This window comes from Triticum aestivum, chromosome 5B (assembly GCF_018294505.1).
Source record: "Triticum aestivum cultivar Chinese Spring chromosome 5B, IWGSC CS RefSeq v2.1, whole genome shotgun sequence".
Taxonomy (NCBI): Eukaryota; Viridiplantae; Streptophyta; class Magnoliopsida; order Poales; family Poaceae; genus Triticum; species Triticum aestivum.
In genome coordinates this window covers 344,716,318-344,735,054 of record NC_057807.1, presented here as the reverse complement: position 1 = coordinate 344,735,054, position 18,737 = coordinate 344,716,318, and the positions used below count along the sequence as shown (strand labels likewise).

General features: G+C 44.9%; 1 protein-coding gene across 2 annotated transcripts in view; it reads right to left on the bottom strand.

Annotated features, from left to right (window-relative positions):
• The window catches only part of LOC123111782 (aminopeptidase M1-C), a 31,563-nt gene extending 23,995 nt beyond the window's left edge, over positions 1-7,568 (bottom strand). Inside the window, exon 1 of one of the 2 annotated variants that reach the window (XM_044532660.1) lies at positions 7,275-7,568. In XM_044532660.1, the coding sequence (XP_044388595.1) occupies positions 7,275-7,394 (120 nt within the window). In that variant the 5' untranslated portion in view covers positions 7,395-7,568. The remainder of the gene's footprint in view (positions 1-7,274) is intronic. The other variant, XM_044532658.1, reaches the window with a different exon arrangement.
• Between the last annotated feature and the right edge of the window lie 11,169 nt (positions 7,569-18,737).

The window sequence follows — 18,737 nt, the reverse complement described above, 5'->3', positions numbered from 1 at the left end:
CAAGCTTCTACATTTTTCTTTTCTTATTGCAAACTTACACTTTAAGGGACTTTCGAAAATAGATTAGGGGATGTACAATGGTTGATAACATAGTCTTATCTTAAGTCTTGCATGTAATCTAGAGATGGCAAAAGAAAAAGTCTACAATGGGTCATCTCTTAGTCTTATCTTTAATAAATAGCAATTCTAAAAGAGGTAAATACACTAGAAGTCTTAAAACTTGCACGCGACGGTCAGTTTGGTGCATAAACTTGCAAAATACGTCTTTCAGGTCATCTAACTTGTACGGGCGTGTAAATACGGTCACATTTTCTGTACGTGGGTGTATTCGCTGCCTACGTGGCATGCTAACATGGCCAGGGCCGATGTTTTTTTTCAGAAACACCCTAATTTTTTTAACTTTTTACAAAAGCAATCCAACAATAGTTGCCCGCTGGGTCCCACCGTCAGTGTAAGTTGTAAATATATTGGGCCCATTGTCAGTGGCTAGTGCACATGATGTTTTTTCAAAAACACGCTCGTTTTTTTACTTTGTACAAAAGCACTTCAACAATAGTTATCCGTTGGGTCCTACGGTCAGTGTAAGTTGTAAATATATTGTGCTGGAAAAAATGGGACCAGCGAGTTCTAACCAACAACCTATTGGAATGGAGCTAGCGATCTATCCACTGCAACTGATCATACTTGGTATTTCATTTGGACTACTAAGGTATATCACCTCTAAAATAAAAGTGCACATTCTGAATATATTTTCATTTCTCTAGATTTTCAAATTTAAAATTATTCGGCTTCAAACAAATTTTCTGATGATTTGTTCAAAACAAAATTACGTACATTCATTCTGCACTATATTTTCTTTTGTCTAGATTTTCTAATCTAAAATTATTTTAATTCAAACAAATTTTTCTGGCAAAAATATGCATACATTCATTCTGACCTACGTTTTCTTTTATCAGGATTTTCCAATTTAAAATTATCGGATTTGAACAAAATTTCCGTTGATTTGTTCGAAAAAAATTACGTACATTCATTGTGAACTATATTTATTTTATATAGATTATTCAAATAAAAATAAAAATTAGTTGATTTGTCCCAAAAAAATACATACATTCATTCTGACCCATATTTCTTTTTATCTAGATTTTCAAATTTAAAATTATTCGAATTCAAACAAAATTTTGTTGATTTGTCCCAAAAAAATATGTACCATCATTGGGCACTATATTTCCTTTTATCCTTATTTTCAAATTTTAAATTATTTGAATTCAAACAAAAATTAGATGATTTGTCCAAAAAAATGATGTACATTATTCTTCACATATAATTTCTTTCAGCTAGATTTTTTAATTCATAATAAATTATGTTTATTTGTCCGAAAGAAATTTACGTATATTCATTATGAACTATATTTTATTTTATCTAGATTATTCAAATTCAATCAAAAAATTAGTTGTTTGTCCAAAAAATTTAGGTACATTCATTTTGACCTATAGTTTCTTTTATCCAGATTTCAAATTTAAAATTATTTGAGATAAAAAAATTACATTCATTCTGCACTATATTTTGTTTTATCTACATTTTTAATTTAAAATTACTCGAATTCATACAAAAATTTAGTTGGTTTGTCCAAAAAAATACGTACACTCATTCTGCACTACATTTCCTATCTAGATTTTTAAATTTAAAATTGCTTGAATTCAAACAAAATCTAGTTGATTTGGCCGAAAAGTTTATCTAGAATATAATTAATTTTCTTAAATAGAAAAAAATACATACGATAAAATGTGTTTATCTATTTAAATGTCATTGTGGCCGGATGGTTGGCGCTCGCACACGCAGCGAGCTTATGTGGTCATAGGTTAGAATCGGTGCTTTCCCCTTTTCTCGTTTGGTTTCTACTTTAACTCGTACGGTTTATCTTATATAAAGCTAATTGTGCTCTATAAACGTCAACAGTAAGGAGGTCAAGTGGCCATCTAAGCGAGGCAAATCATAGCAGGGCGTGTGTTTGAATCCTGCTGCCGCTCTAGCATTTGTCATTTTATTTGAGGATTTTTCTGCATAAATAGATAAAAATGCAAGGGTGCTTTTTGAAAAATAGCAGTGCATGCAGATTACCCACTGCCTGAGCCACTGACAGTGGGCCCCTGCCACGTTGGCAAGCCATGAGTGCACATCATACGGTAGAAAAGCACCGTATATGACAGAAAGACAAGTTAGATGACCAGAAACATGTATTTTACAAGTTTATGCACCAAACTGACCGTCGCGTCCAAGTTCTGTGACTTGCGGTGTATTTACCTCATTCTAAAAACGTGGTGAGACATATTATGCTAAAAGATCATCTCTTGTCTTCTCTTAAATAAGAAAAAGCAAGCCTTTTTTATGAGTTCTCTCTCCTCACCTCATCATTTATTCTACGTGGCACTCCTAAGATAGCACCACCTTATCTCCTTTTTCAGTACCACTAAAATAGCATACTCACTTTATACATCCAAATTTTGCTCGAAAAAGAACTTTATACATCCAAATGTGATTTTAAAGCAAAATATTAATCACGAATTTCTCTTAGTATTATATTAATATATTGTATCCATATCATATATATATCTATATGTATACAAATATATAGAAGAAACCAATAGCCACAGCGTGTTCGCTGGAAGGGGTTGACATTTTGTGAATCGCGTGACAATTTTTTAGAACAACATAGCAATTTCTTCAAAAAATGCATTTTTCTTCATAAAAATTGTCACCATTTTATCTCGAGTCGCAACTAAAACTGTCAAGAAAATATGTTCGTTTGTCAACCCCTCCCGGGGTTGAGATCCTCTACTGTAGCGTGTTGCAGTGCGGATGACATATGAAATCGGGTCCACATGACAGTGACCGTACTGCACGCTACACTACAACAGAGGATCCAAACCCCCCTCCTGGGGAACGTTGGGTCATTAGTTTTTTCGATATAAAAAGCCCCGAAGAGTCGATCCAATTAATCTCGGCCATCAAAGGATTGTCTTAATGGTAATCGCTCAACATGTTTAACATGCAGTTAATATCATACTACCAAGTAGTAACAACCTTTATGCTAATTACATTATTATAAGGTTTAATTGATATCCTATCCAATATAAGCGTGCAATTAAAAGTAATCGACATTCTAGCGAATATAAATGTGTAATTAATACGCAATTCATATCCTACCTACTATTATAAACATGTATTAATTTCCTCCCTAATATTACCGTGCAATCATTTACTACTAGTTTATTTTAAATATGCATATTTTGTTGGCCATTGCTAGGCGTCATCGAACTGACGCAGGGCAAAAATTCAACCCCCTCGTGGGCCGTTGGATCAGGTGTTGTATGGCCATTGGATCACACCATTCATCTTCATCTCAAGCAACTACTCCCGCGTGCACCCCGCATCGCCAAAAGAAAAAGAAACATCACATCGAGGAACGAAAAGATAGCACTCCGATGACAATTTACTGAAAGTGGGTCCGAAGAAGGGATCCTCTTTTACTTGGCAGAGCATAATTGCTGGGCTACGCACATTTATGAGAGGACACATATGGAGAGTTGGTACTGGAGCAAATATCAACATATGGGAAGACCATTGGGTGCCTAGAAGTCCGAACAGGGAAGTAATAACTGTGAAAGGACAAAGACTTCTGCAGAATGTAGATGATTTAATTGATCCCTTTACAGGACAGTGGGATGAGGCTTTGATTAGAGATAATTTTATTTGGGTGGATGTGGAAAGAATTTTAAAAATCCCTTTGAGCCCTAATTAACATGACTGAAGATTTTGTGGCATGGCAGTATACGAAGTCGTTCTCATTCTCGGTTCGATCAGCTTATTATGTGGAATGGGAACATCAATTTGGTGCTCAAACTAGGTGGGGGGATGGCCAAGGAGCTATGAATGCAAACCCGGTATGGGATATTTTGTAGAAGTTACAAATTCCAAGCAAGGTGAAAATTTTCGCGCGTGCTTTACATGGTATTGTCCCAGGGATGTCGATCTTGGCAAATAGACACATCAAGGTACAGCCTCAATGCCCAGTATGCAAGCAAGGGCGGAAGATATGCGGCATCTGATGTTTACATGTGAAAGAGCAAAAGAAGTATGGAAGAAACTGGGGTTACATGAAATAATAGGTGAAGTCATTCAAATTGATAGGTCGGGTAGTGTGATCCTTGAAGAATTACTAACGCAGCCGGCGAGACATTCACCTGTTCTTGGTAGGTTGGGATTCCGGGAGTCTTTGGTCGTTGGGGCTTGGTATATATGGTGGCAACGACGAGAATTTGTTAAGGGCAAAAATGTCCAAAATCCTTCAGGTACTGCATTCGCTATCCAAGCAATCACAAGTAACTTTTCTCGAGCTGCGGATCAGAAGAAACCGGATAAAGTTATGTGGGTGAAACCTCCAATCAATTCTTATAAATTAAATGTTGACGCCGCTTTTTTTGAAGATGGAACGGGTGCAGCTGCGGCAATTCTTCGAAACAACCGAGGAGAGGCTCTTGCGGGAGCATCCTGGTTGCTTCATCATCTCCTTGATGCAACAACGGCGGAAGCAGTAGCTATTCAGCAAGGACTAGAGTTGGTTGAAGGACTCGGCTGTCATCAAGTCGTTGTTGAATCTGACTCATTGGAAGTTATTCAAGCATGCAATGGCGTGATTGAGATTTGGAGCCCCTATACTGCTATTTTGGCTGATTGTTTTCAAAAAGCATTACCGTATTGGTGCGGTATCCTTCACTCATTGTTCTAGGGAGGCTAATAGATTGACACACAATCTTGCTAGACATAGTTTCAATTTAAATTCTACTTTTGTTTGGGATGGTGATTCTCCCAGCTTTTTACTTTTGGACATTGTGGATGATGTAACTTTGATATGAGTTTAATAAAGTGCGTCAAGTAGTTTTCAAAAAAAAAGATAGCACTCCGCAACACTTTTTGCTGCCACCGTCGAGCTTCATCGTAGCACCGCTGCCACGTTCTGCAGCGCCAACACCGGCGCGGCCGGCGGTGCTCCATCGCAGCACCGGCGGCCCGTTGCAACTCCGACCATGCTCCATTACAACAGTGACACCGGCACTAGCAGCACCGGCCGTAGCTCCGGCCATGCTCCATTGCAACCACGAAACCGGCGTGACGGTGCTCCAACCCAACGTGGGCAGCTCGTCGCAACTCCGGTGATGCTTCATTGTAGCCACGACACCGGCGTGGTGGTGCTCTCCATCGCAGCTTCGGCAATGCTGCATAGCAACACCGACGTTATCAACGAGCGTTGCATCACAACACCCGACGCCCCTTGCAGCGGCGCGAGTGCTGCATCACAGCGCTGGCAAGACCGACGAGGGCGGCATCGCCGGCAGCAACCGCGGACCACCGCGTCGCAGCGCTGACTTCATCGATGAACGCTGTAACGCAACACCGGTCGTGTGGAGCTTGGGCAACATCGTGTTGGAGCTTGGGAGCCACCGGCCCACCATGTTGCACCGCCGCAGCTATCGACGACCACCGCATCATAGCGCCGGCGTCACCGACGAGCGCTGCAATGCAACACCGGTCGCATGGAGCTTGGGCAGCATAGTGGTGGAGCTTGGGAGGCAGCAGGGCAGCGAAGCTTAGATCGTGTCCACGGGAGTAAATAGCATAAAACTACTACTTTGCAGGCTAGGGTTTCAAAAAACTACCGGTTTTTAATTTTTCTCAGATACTCCCTCTGTAAACTAATATAAGAGCGTTTAGATCACTATTTTAGTATTCTAAACGCTCTTATATTAGTTTACGGAGGGAGTAACTACCAAATGGGCGGTCGGCTGTTTCAAAAAACCCAAATCATCGAGTCTTTATCAGTTGATCACGATTATGACAGGTTGGGCCCACAGCTAAACAAATCGTTAGTTTGACCTTAGTTTGACCGTTAACTTACATGTGGGGCCCACATGTAAGTTTCTTCTTCCACTTCTCTTTCTTCTTTCTCTGCCTCCCGAGCTGGCGACCCCCTCCCCCTCCCAAGCCGGCGACCCCCTCCCCCTCCCAAGCCGGCGAACCTCCCTCCAAGTCGGAGCTCCTGGCGGCGACGGTTGCAACGAGGCCGGCCTCGTCCGCGACACTCCAGCGGCGACGCAGGCCATCTGTGTCGAGCTTGAGGAGCTCGGGCCAGGGGATGGAGGCGGCCGCGGGCGAGGCACGGCGTGAGGGCGGCGTGGAGACCTGAGCGGAGCCCCATGGCCGGCGGCGGCCCAGGCGGCTCCCGATGGCGCGCGGTGGTGCGGTGACCCGAGCCGGAGCCCCATGACTGGCGGCGCTCCAGGCGGATCCCGATGGCGCGCGGCGGCGCGGTGACCTGAGCCGGCGCCCCACGGCGGCGCGCCCGTCGACCACCCCGGCCACCCAGGCTACAGGCGCGGCGACCAAGGGCGAAGCCCCATGGTGCGACGGCGACCACGGGCAGAGCCTTTGGAGGCGCGGCGGCGCCCAAGGACCCGATTGCTTTTTTAAAATGATTCCAGGGACCCGATTGCTTTTTAAAAATATTTGTAGGGGCTAATCTGTAAAAAATCTGTTAATGATGCGCTGACATGTGGCCCCCACAAGTCAGTTAACGGTCAAACAAACGGTCAACCAAACGGTGTGTTTAGTGGCGGGCCCGACCTATCATAAACTTGTTTAATTTTTTAACAAAGAGAATTTGGGGTTTTTTGAAACAGCCAACCCCTGACTTGATAGTTATTTGAGAAAAATTAAAAACCGGTAGTTTTTTGTAACCCTAGCCTGTAAAGTAGTAGTTTTATGCTATTTACTCTGTCCACGGCCACGGTGAAGAGAGCTGTAGGAGAGAGAGGTGCGGAGCAGAACATAAGGGGATCGAGTTTGATGAAAAAATCAGTGGATCTCGTGACGCTACAGATGAGGGGATAAGGCTGGGCAGTGGGAGGGCCCAGCGGGACGCGTGTCGTGCGGGGAGGGCGGTTTAGACGAGCCTGTAATCAGCCGGCTGAAAAGAATAGAATAGATTTCCTATTTTGTTTCCCTATATATACATCTAGCCGTTTCAGGCCCATACGGAGGCAACAGGGATACAGATAGACTCCGGTTGGACTTACCTAGCCGGCTACCCACCACGTGAAGCCTCCTCCTATCAGTTTCAACTAGCTCTCTCAAAAATGAAATACTACAACACCATCCTGCAAAGCATGCAGCATAATAGTAAAATTTGTAATCTCGCGGGCAGGGGATCGATACCGCACCTCGCCGTGTGTCGCCATCTTCATGCCGCCGCCGCCGGCCGCTGCTGCGTCGACGAAGAGGAGCGCCACCACCACGAGCAGCACGGCGCCGGCGCCGGCGCCGGCGCGGGGCGGAGCCATGGAAACAATGGACGACGTGCGCTCCCGGGCGTTGTCGATGGCAGGCAGCTGTGAGCCTTCCTGCCGGCCTACCACTAGTGAGCGGGCGGGGCCTTCCTGCCGGCCTACCACTACTGAGCGAGCGAGCGAGCGAGGGGGTGGGGAGGAGCACTGGTGGCTGCCGCTGTATAAATATGGAGCGGAGATAGCGGGGGTGGGTTGACTCAGCTGAGCCGGCCGACCTTTGGTAACCCAATAAATCTTCTCTACTATTAAAGAGGAATCTTCCGTCGTCGTGATGGTTCAACCAGGCCTCCTCTTGCATGTAAACTTCTCCCAGCACGCGAAAAAAGCGGACCTCCTCGCTCCTCTCCACCCGTCGCACGAAGGAAGAAAAGAAAAAGGAAATAAAACAGTGCAGCGCACGTACGCACGTACCACCTCCCACTCCCCTTCCCCCAAATCCCTCCATCTCAATCCCGTTGCTCTCCATAGAGGAATCACCGCTGCCGACCTCCTCACGCTTATGGCGACCTCGAGCGGTTCCACACTGCAGCCAAATTAGACTGGAACGATGGATCCAAGCCCTTCCAATCTCATCTGTTCTTCACCGACTTGAGGAGGGACTTGACGTGGGGAGGGAGACGAGCAGGAGCGCCGCGCCCATGGCCGTGATGAATGAGGCCCAGGTAACGCTATCTCACCCTCCCTCCGACCCATCTTCTCCCCGTAGCCTGTACTGTCTGGTCCCTACGTTTTCTCTCCCATGGCAGGGGCCGTCTGAGTGGCAGTGAAACGGTCGGCGAAAGATCGGTTTGTGGCAACGGACGGTGGGAGGCGGTGGGATCGTGGGAGGAGCAGGTGGACACATGTAATCGCCGGTGGAAATCTAGCAAGCGGCAGAAGAGCGCAGCGGGCGGTGCTGGCCTAATGTGTTGGAAATATGCCCTAGAGGCAATAATAAAAGTGTTATTATTATATTTCTTTGTTCATGATAATAGTCTTTTATTTATGCTATAACTGTATTATCCGGAAATCGTAATACACGTGTGAATACATAGACCACAATATGTCCCTAGTGAGCCTCTAGTTGACTAGCTCGTTGTGATCAACAGATAGTCATGTTTCCTGGCTATGGACATTGGATGTAGTTGATAACGGGATCACATCATTAGGAGAATGATGTGATGGACAAGACCCAATCCTAAGCCTAGCACAAAGATCGTGTAGTTCGTATGCTAAAACTTTTCTAATGTCAAGTATCTTTTCCTTAGACCATGAGATTGTGCAACTCCCGAATACCGTAGGAATGCTTTGGGTGTACCAAACGTCACAACGTAACTGGGTGGCTATAAAGGTGCATTACAGGTATCTCCGAAAGTGTATGTTGGGTTGGCACGAATCGAGACTGGGATTTGTCACTCCGTGTAAACGGAGAGGTATCTCTGGGCCCACTCGGTAGGACATCATCATAATGTGCACAATGTGACCAAGGGGTTGATCACGGGATGATGTGTTACGGAACGAGTAAAGAGACTTGCCGGTAACGAGATTGAACAAGGTATCGGTATACCGGTGATCGAATCTCGGGCAAGTAAAATACCGCTAGACAAAGGGAATTGTATACGGGATCGATTGAGTCCTTGACATCGTGGTTCATCCGATGAGATCATCGTGGAACATGTGGGAGCCAACATGGGTATCCAGATCCCGCTGTTGGTTATTGACCGGAGAACGTCTCGGTCATGTCTGCATGGTTCCCGAACCCGTAGGGTCTACACACTTAAGGTTCGATGACGCTAGGGTTATAAAGGAAGTTTGTATGTGGTTACCGAATGTTGTTCGGAGTCCCGGAAGAGATCCCGGACGTCACGAGGAGTTCCGGAATGGTCCGGAGGTAAAGATTTATATATGGAAAGTCTTATTTTGGTCGCCGGAAAAGTTTCGCACTTTATCGGTATTGTACCGGGAGTGCCGAAAGGGGTCCGGGGGTCCACCGGGGGGGGGGGGTCCACCTGCCTCGGGGGGGCACATGGGCTGTAGGGGGTGCGCCTTGGCCTATATGGGCCAAGGGCACCAGCCCCAAGAGGCCCATGCGCCAAGGAAACTTGGGGAGGGAAGAGTCCTCAAGGGGGAAGGCACCTCCGAGGTGCCTTGGGGAGGATGGACTCCTCCCCCCCTCTTGGCCGCACCCCTTCCTTGGAGGAAGGGGCAAGGCTGCGCCTCCTCCCTCTCCCTTGCCCCTATATATAGTGGAGGGGAGGGAGGGCATCCATACCTGAAGCCCTGGCGCCTCCCTCCCTCCCGTGACACCTCCTCCTCTCCCGTAGGTGCTTGGCGAAGCCCTGCAGGATTGCCACGCTCCTCCACCACCACCACGCCGTTGTGCTGCTGCTGGATGGAGTCTTCCTCAATCTCTCCCTCTCTCCTTGCTGGATCAAGGCATGGGAGACGTCACCGGGCTGTACGTGTGTTGAACGCGGAGGTGCCGTCCATTCGGCACTAGGATCTCCGGTGATTTGGATCACGACGAGTACGACTCCTTCAACCTCGTTCTCTTGAACGCTTCCGCTTAGCGATCTACAAGGGTATGTAGATGCACTCTCCTTCCCCTCGTTGCTGGTTTCTCCATAGATAGATCTTGGTGACACGTAGGAAATTTTTGAATTTCTGCTACGTTCCCCAACAGTGGCATCATGAGCTAGGTCTATTGCGTAGATTCTTTACACGAGTAGAACACAAAGTAGTTGTGGGCGTTGATGTTGTTCAATATGCTTACCGTTACTAGTCCAATCTTGTTTCGACGGTATTGTGGGATCAAGCGGCTCGGACCGACCTTACACGTACTCTTATGTGAGACAGGTTCCACCGACTGACATGCACTTGGTGCATAAGGTGGCTAGCGGGTGCCAGTCTCTCCCACTTTAGTCGGAACGGATTCGATGAAAAGGGTCCTTATGAAGGGTAAATAGCAATTGGCATATCACGTTGTGGTTTTTGCGTAGGTAAGAAACGTTCTTGCTAGAAACCCATAGCAGCCACGTAAAACATGCAAACAACAATTAGAGGACGTCTAACTTGTTTTTGCAGGGTATGCTATGTGATGTGATATGGCCAAGAAGAATGTGATGAATATATGTGATGTATGAGATTGATCATGTTCTTGTAATAGGAATCACGACTTGCATGTCGATGAGTATGACAACCGGCAGGAGCCATAGGAGTTGTCTTATTTATTGTATGACCTGCGTGTCATTAAACAACGCCATGTAATTACTTTACTTTATTGCTAACCGGTAGCCATAGTAGTAGAAGTAATAGTTGGCGAGACAACTTCATGAAGACACGATGATGGAGATCATGATGATGGAGATCATGGTGTCATGCCGGTGACGATGATGATCATGGAGCCCCGAAGATGGAGATCAATGGAGCTAAATGATATTGGCCATATCATGTCACTACTATATAATTGCATGTGATGTTTATTATGTTTATGCATCTTGTTTACTTAGAACGACGGTAGTAAATAAGATGATCCCTTACAACCAATTTCAAGAAGTGTTCTCCCCTAACTGTGCACCGTTGCTAAAGTTCGTCGCTTCGAAGCACCACGTGATGATCGGGTGTGATAGATCCTTACGTTCACATACAACGGGTGTAAGACAGATTTACACATGCAATACACTTAGGGTTAACTTGACGAGCCTAGCATGTACAGACATGGCCTCGGAACACGGAGACCGAAAGGTCGAGCATGAGTCGTATAGTAGATACGATCAACATGAAGATGTTCACCGATGATGACTAGTCCGTCTCACGTGATGATCGGACACGGCCTAGTTGACTCGGATCATGTAATCACTTAGATGACCAGAGGGATGTCTATCTGAGTGGGAGTTCATAAGATGAACTTAATTATCCTGAACATAGTCAAAAGATCTTTGCAAATTATGTCGTAAGCTCGCGCTTTAGTTCCACTGTTTAGATATGTTCCTAGAGAAAATATAGTTGAAAGTTGAAAGTAGCGATTATGCGGACAGTAGACAGCTTATGTCCTTAATGCACCGCTCAGTGTGCTGAACCCCAAACGTCGTTTGTCGATGTTGCGAACATCGGACATACATGTTTTGATAACTACGTGATAGTTCAGTTAAATGGTTTAAGTAGAGGCACCAAAGACGTTTTCGAAACGTCGCGGAACATATGAGATGTTTCGAGGGCTGAAATTGGGATTTCAGGCTCGTGCCCACGTCAAGAGGTATGAGACCTCCGACGATTTTCTTAGCTTGCAAACTCAGGAGAAAAAGCTAAATCGTTGAGCTTGTGCTCAGATTGTCTGAGTGCAACAATCACTTGAATCGAGTGGGAGTTGATCTTCCAGATGAGATAGTGATGTTTCTCCAAAGTCATTGCCACCAAGCTGCTAGAGCTTCATGATGAACTATAACATATCAAGGATAGAGATGATGATCCTTGAGGTATTCGCGTTGTTTGGCATCGCGAAAGTAGAAATCAAGAAGGAGCATCAATTGTTGATGGTTGGTGAAACCACTAGTTTCAAGAAGGGCAAGGGCAAGAAGGGATACTTCATGAAACAGCAAATCAGCTGCTGCTCTAGTGAAGAAACCCAAGGTTGAACCCAAACCCGAAACTAAGTGCTTCTGTAATAAGGGGAATAACCACTGGAGCAGAATTACCCTAGATACTTGGTAGATGAGAAGGCTGGCAAGGTCGATAGAAGTATATTGGATATACATTATGTTAATGTGTACTTTACTAGTACTCCTAGTAGCACCAGGGTATTGAGATACCGGTTCGGTTGCTAAGTGTTAGTAACTCGAAATAAAAGCTACGGAATAAACGGAGACTAGCTAAAGGTGAGCTGACGATATGTGTTGGAAGTGTTTCCAAGGTTGATGTGATCAAGCATCGCACGCTCCCTCTACCATCGAGATTTGGTGTTTGCGTTGAGCATAGACATGATTGGATTATGTCTATCGCAATACGGTTATTCATTTAAGGAGAATAATGGTTACTCTATTTATTTGAATAATACCTTCAATGGTCTTGCACCTAAAGGAATGGTTTATTGAATCTCGATCGTAGTGATACACATTTTCATGCCAAAAAGGATATAAGATAGTAATGATAGTACCACTTACTTGTGGCACTGCCATGTAAGTCATAATGGTGTAAAACGCATGAAGAAGCTCCATGTTGATGGATCTTTGGACTCACTCGTTTTTAAAAGTTTGAGACATGCGAACCATGTCTATTGGTGTATACGCATGAAGAAACTCCATGCAAATGGGTCGTTTAGACTCACTTGATTTTGAATCACTTGAGATATGTAAATCATACCACATAGGCAAGATGACTGAAAAGCCTTGTTTCAGTGAGATGGAACAAGATAGCAACTTGTTGGAAGTAACACATTTTGATGTGTGCAGTCCAATGAGTGCTGAGGCATGCAGTGAATATCGTTATGTTCTTACTTCATAGATGATTTGAGTAGATGTTGAGTATATTTACTTGATGAAACACAAGTCTGAATTATTGAATGGTTCAAGTAATTTCAGAGTGAAGTTGAAGATCGTCGTGACAAGAGGATAAAATGTCTATGATATGATCATAGAGATGAGTATCTGAGTTATGAGCTTTGGCACGCAATTAAGACATTGTGGAAATTGTTTTACAATTAATACCGCCTGGAACACCATAGTGTGATGGTGCGTCCGAACATCATAGTTGCACCCTATTGGATATGGTGCGTACCTTGATGTCACTTATCGAATTACCACTATTATTCATGGGTTAGGCATTAGAGACAACCGCACTCACTTTAATAGGGTACCACATAATTCCGTTGAGACGACAACGTTTGAATTATGGTTTGGAGAAACCTAAGTTGTCATTTCTTAAAGGTTTGGGGCTGCGACGCTTATGTGAAAAGTTTCAGATTGATAAGCTCGAACCCAAAACGGATAAAATGCATCTTCATAGGACACCCAAAACAGTTGGGTATACCTCCTAATTCAGATTTGAAAGCAATAGGGATTGTTTCTTGAACCGGGTCCTTTCTCGAGGAAAAGTTTGTCTCGAAAAGTTGAGTGGGAGGATGGTGGAGACTTGATGAGGTTATTGAACCATCACTTCAACCAGTGTGTAGCAGGGCACAGGAAGTTGTTCCTGTGGCACCTACACCAATTGAAGTATAAGCTTATGATAGTGATCATGAAGTTTCGGATCAAGTCACTACCGTACCTCGTAGGGTGACAAGGATACGTACTACTTCAGAGTGGTACAGTAATCCTGTCTTGAAGGTCATGTTGCTAGACAACAATGAACCTACGAGCTATGGAGAAGCGACGGTGGGCCCAAATTCCAACAAATGGTTAGAAGCCATGAAATCCGAGATAGGATCCATGTATCAGAACAAAGCATGGACTTTAGTGGACTTGCCCGATGATCGGCAAGCCATTGAGATAAATGGATCTTTAAGAAGAAGACAGACGTGGATGGTAATGTCACCATCTATGAAGCTCGACTTGTGGCGAAGAGTTTTTCACAAGTTCAAGGAGTTGACTACGATGAGATTTTGTCATCCGTAGCGATGCTTAAAGTCCGTCGGAATCATATTAGCACAAGCTGCATTTATGAAATCTGGCAGATGGATGTCAAGACAAGTTTCCTTACCAGTTTTCGTAAGGAAAGGTTGTATGTGATACAATCAGAAAGGTTTGGTCGATCCTGAGGATGCTAAAAGGTATGCTAGCTCCAGCGATCCTTCTATGGACTGGAGTAAGCATCTCGGAGTTGGAATGTACGCTTTGATGAGATGATCAAAGATTTTGGATTTATACAAAGTTTATGAGAAACTTGTATTTCCAAAGAAGTGAGTGGGAGCACTATAGAATTTCTGATGAGTATATATTGTTGACATATTGATGATCAGAAATGATGTAGAATTTCTAGAAAGCATATAGGGTTATTTGAAAGGTGTTTTTCAATAGAAAACCTGGATTAAGCTACTTGAACATTGAGCATCAAGATCTATGAGGATAGATCAAAAAACGCTTAATGGTACTTTCAAATGAGCACTTACCTTGACATGATCTTGAAGGTGTTCAAGATGGATCAGTCAAAAAGGGAGTTCTTGCCTGAGATGTAAGGTATGAAGTTAAGAGTTAAAGCTCGACCACGGCAAAAAAGAGAGAAAGGACGAAGGTCGTCCCCTATGCTTTAGACGTAGGCTCTACAGTATGCCATGCTAAGTACCGCACCTGATGTGTGCCTTGCCGCTTGTCTGGCAAGAGGGTACAAAGGTGATCAAGGAGTGGATCACTAGATGGCGGTCAAAGTTATCCTTAGAGGAATAAGGATATGTTTCTCGATTATGGAGGTGATAAAGAGTTCGACATAAAGGGTTACGTCGATGCAAGCTTTAACACCTATCCGAGTGACTCTGAGTAGCAAACCGGATACGTATAGTGGAACAACCATTTGGAATAGCTCCAAGTGGAGCGTGGAAGCAGCATTTACAATATGACCTAGAGATTTGCGAAGTACATACGGATCTGGATGTTGCAGACCCGTTGACTAAAACCTCTCTCACGAGCAGAACATGATCAAACCCCAGAACTCATTGAGTCTTAATCACATGATGATGTGAACTAGTTTGGTGACACTAGTAAACTCTTTGGATATTGGTCACATGGTGATGTGACCTGTCAGTGTTAATCACATGGTGATGTGAACTAGATTATTGACTCTAGTGCAAGTGGGAGACTGTTGGAAATATGCCCTAGAGGCAATAATAAAAGTGTTATTATTATATTTCTTTGTTCATGATAATAGTCTTTTATTCATGCTATAACTGTATTATCCAGAAATCGTAATACACGTGTGAATACATAGACCACAATATGTCCCTAGTGAGCCTCTAGTTGACTAGCTCGTTGTGATCAACAGATAGTCATGGTTTCCTGGCTATGGACATTGGATGTCGTTGATAACGGGATCACATCATTAGGAGAATGATGTGATGAACAAGACCCAATCCTAAGCCTAGCACAAAGATCGTGTAGTTCGCATGCTAAAGCTTTTCTAATGTCAAGTATCTTTTCCTTAGACCATGAGATTGTGCAACTCCCGGATACCGTAGGAATGCTTTGGGTGTACCAAACGTCACAACGTAACTGGGTGGCTATAAAGGTGCATTACAGGTATCTCCGAAAGTGTCTGTTGGGTTGGCACGAATCGAGACTGGGATTTGTCACTCCGTGTAAACGGAGAGGTATCTCTGGGCCCACTCGGTAGGACATCATCATAATGTGCACAATGTGACCAAGGGGTTGATCACGGGATGATGTGTTACGGAACGAGTAAAGAGTCTTGCCGGTAACGAGATTGAACAAGGTATCGGTATACCGACGATCGAATCTCGGGCAAGTAAAATACTGCTAGACAAAGGGAATTGTATACGGGATCGATTGAGTCCTTGACATCATGGTTCATCCGATGAGATCATCGTGGAACATGTGGGAGCCAACATGGGTATCCAGATCCCGCTGTTGGTTATTGACCGGAGAACGTCTCGGTCATGTCTGCATGGTTCCCGAACCAGTAGGGTCTACACACTTAAGGTTCGATGACGCTAGGGTTATAAAGGAAGTTTGTATGTGGTTACCGAATGTTGTTGGGAGTCCCGGATGAGATCCCGGACGTCACGAGGAGTTCCGGAATGGTCCGGAGGTAAAGATTTATATATGGAAAGTCTTATTTTGGTCGTCGGAAAAGTTTCGCACTTTATCGGTATTGTACCGGGAGTGCCGAAAGGGGTCCGGGGGTCCACCGGGGGGGGGTCCACCTGCCCCGGGGGGCCACATGGGCTGTAGGGGGTGCGCCTTGGCCTATATGGGCCAAGGGCACCAGCCCCAAGAGGCCCATGCGCCAAGGAAACTTGGGGAGGGAAGAGTCCTCAAGGGGGAAGGCACCTCCGAGGTGCCTTGGGGAGGATGGACTCCTCCCCCCCTCTTGGCCGCACCCCTTCCTTGGAGGAAGGGGCAAGGCTGCGCCTCCCCCCTCTCCCTTGCCCCTATATATAGTGGAGGGGAGGAAGGGCATCCATACCTGAAGCCCTGGCGCCTCCCTCCCTCCTGTGACACCTCCTCCTCTCCCGTAGGTGCTTGGCGAAGCCCTGTAGGATTGCCACGCTCCTCCACCACCACCACGCCGTTGTGCTGCTGCTGGATGGAGTCTTCCTCAACCTCTCCCTCTCTCCTTGCTGGATCAAGGCATGGGAGACGTCACCGGGCTGTACGTGTGTTGAACGCGGAGGTGCCGTCCGTTCGGCACTAGGATCTCCGGTGATTTGGATCACGACGAGTACGACTCCTTCAACCCCGTTCTCTTGAACGCTTCCGCTTAACGATCTACAAGGGTATGTAGATGCACTCTCCTTCCCCTCGTTGCTGGTTTCTCCATAGATAGATCTTGGTGACACGTAGGAAATTTTTGAATTTCTGCTACGTTCCCCAACATAATGCCCACAGGGAAAGAGAAGGCCATGGTTCTGGCGCGTGGTGCCGTGGTGGGGTCACGCTGCTGCTGCTAGGACTGTGGTGCTTCCTTCCAAAGAGGTATGGCCCGTCCACTTCCTTGCCTGCTTCCAGCCGTTGATGCATCTCACCCTGATGCCGCCCATGACGGTCTGCAGCCTCTTGCGGCTATCTCATAACAAAGAGCGTCGGCAGACCGTCTGCCTTCATCACGCACTTCAGTGCAGCCACGAGCAGGAACACCAGTCGTTACCACTATGCAGAAGCTATCGGCTATGTGAGATAGAAACTTGAGAATCCTTACACTTTTTTCTGATGGGTTTCATATTCATTGGTTGATATGATTTTTTAGGAACAGATAAATGGTGACGGTTCCGGACAATCTCGCCTGGGAGCTTGTCAAGAGGAACATTTGTTTCCTAATCTAGCAGTTCAGCTAGAGTAATGCCAAGGTTTTGTTCAGTCATGAAGCCTAACAAGTTTTACATTGACCACTCTGACAAGCACTCTGGTTAGTAGTTGTTGCTATCTCTTGGTCAGATGAATTGGCAGATCTGTTTGGTGGTTGGTGTGTTTTTCAGTCCTGGTAAACAAGAAGACTGACGGCACATAGCTAACTACTGATAAGGAGATGGCATTGAGTGGAGCCATGGTCCAATCGAACCCACGCTCTACGCTTGTCCTTCTTTCGTCTCTTGAGTCTTGACAACCAAGACATGGAAGAAGGACAAGTCTGTCGCGTTCCCCCAGAATACTGTCATGCACAAGGCTGTCAAGAACTAGGTATTAAACATTTTTCTGCCCCACTCTTCAGCCACTGAATCTTGATTCGTGAATGTTATAGTACAGTTCCAAAAGGTTGCTATATACTTTTGGTTGCATGCTTAACGTTATAGACATCTAAAACATGAGTCAATGGTTCTATATACTTGAAACTTTTAGCTACCTTTCAGGAGAATGTGATGAAAAACACTTAAACCTATAGTTCTTTCTCATGACTAACTCAATGCAGTTTTCTACATATTGCGTTCTGGCTGCCCTACTCAATGCTAACGACTCAGTGAGGTTAAAAACTTCTCTGCCAAAATCTGAAAGTGTAGATATATGCCTAAGTAGACGCCATTGCGACATCGACATGCTTCACTCCATCGAATACATCAAATGGAAGGTCAATATTGCCTCTCTTTGATTTCTTTCATCATGAATGGAGATATACATATCGTGCTAAATTTTATTATCTGTTTTGCTTGAATAAGAATTGCATTATTTGTTCATGTTTTTAACTCTAACAAGTGGTATGGTTGTAGACCGGCAGTAAACGGTACTCTCCCCGTCCCAAAATAAATGTCTCAACTTTAGTACAACTTACTACTAAAATTAGTACAAAGTTGAGACACTTTAGTACAACTTACTATTAAAATTAGTATAAAGTTGAGACACTTAATTTGGGACGGATGGAGTAGTTTTTTATTTGGAGACCCAGGTGATGGATAGCAGTGGCGGAGCTTAGTGCATTGTTGGGGGGGGGGGCTGTGGCCCCCCCATGATTAGCACATGTAGGCATAAATAATTTAGGAAGAGAGCTTGGATTGTGAAATTTTGTATGTTTTGCCCCCCAAGTAGCCTATATATTCTATTTGCCCCCCCCCCCCCCAAAGATATTGGTCAAGCTCCGCCACTGATGGATAGTCTGATCAGAAATGTGTACCACTGCAAAATTCCGAGGAAAGTAGTAAAATAGAAGATTTTTTATGCCACTGAAATCTGCAGTAATTTTTTGTTTTGCCGCGTTATGGTATAA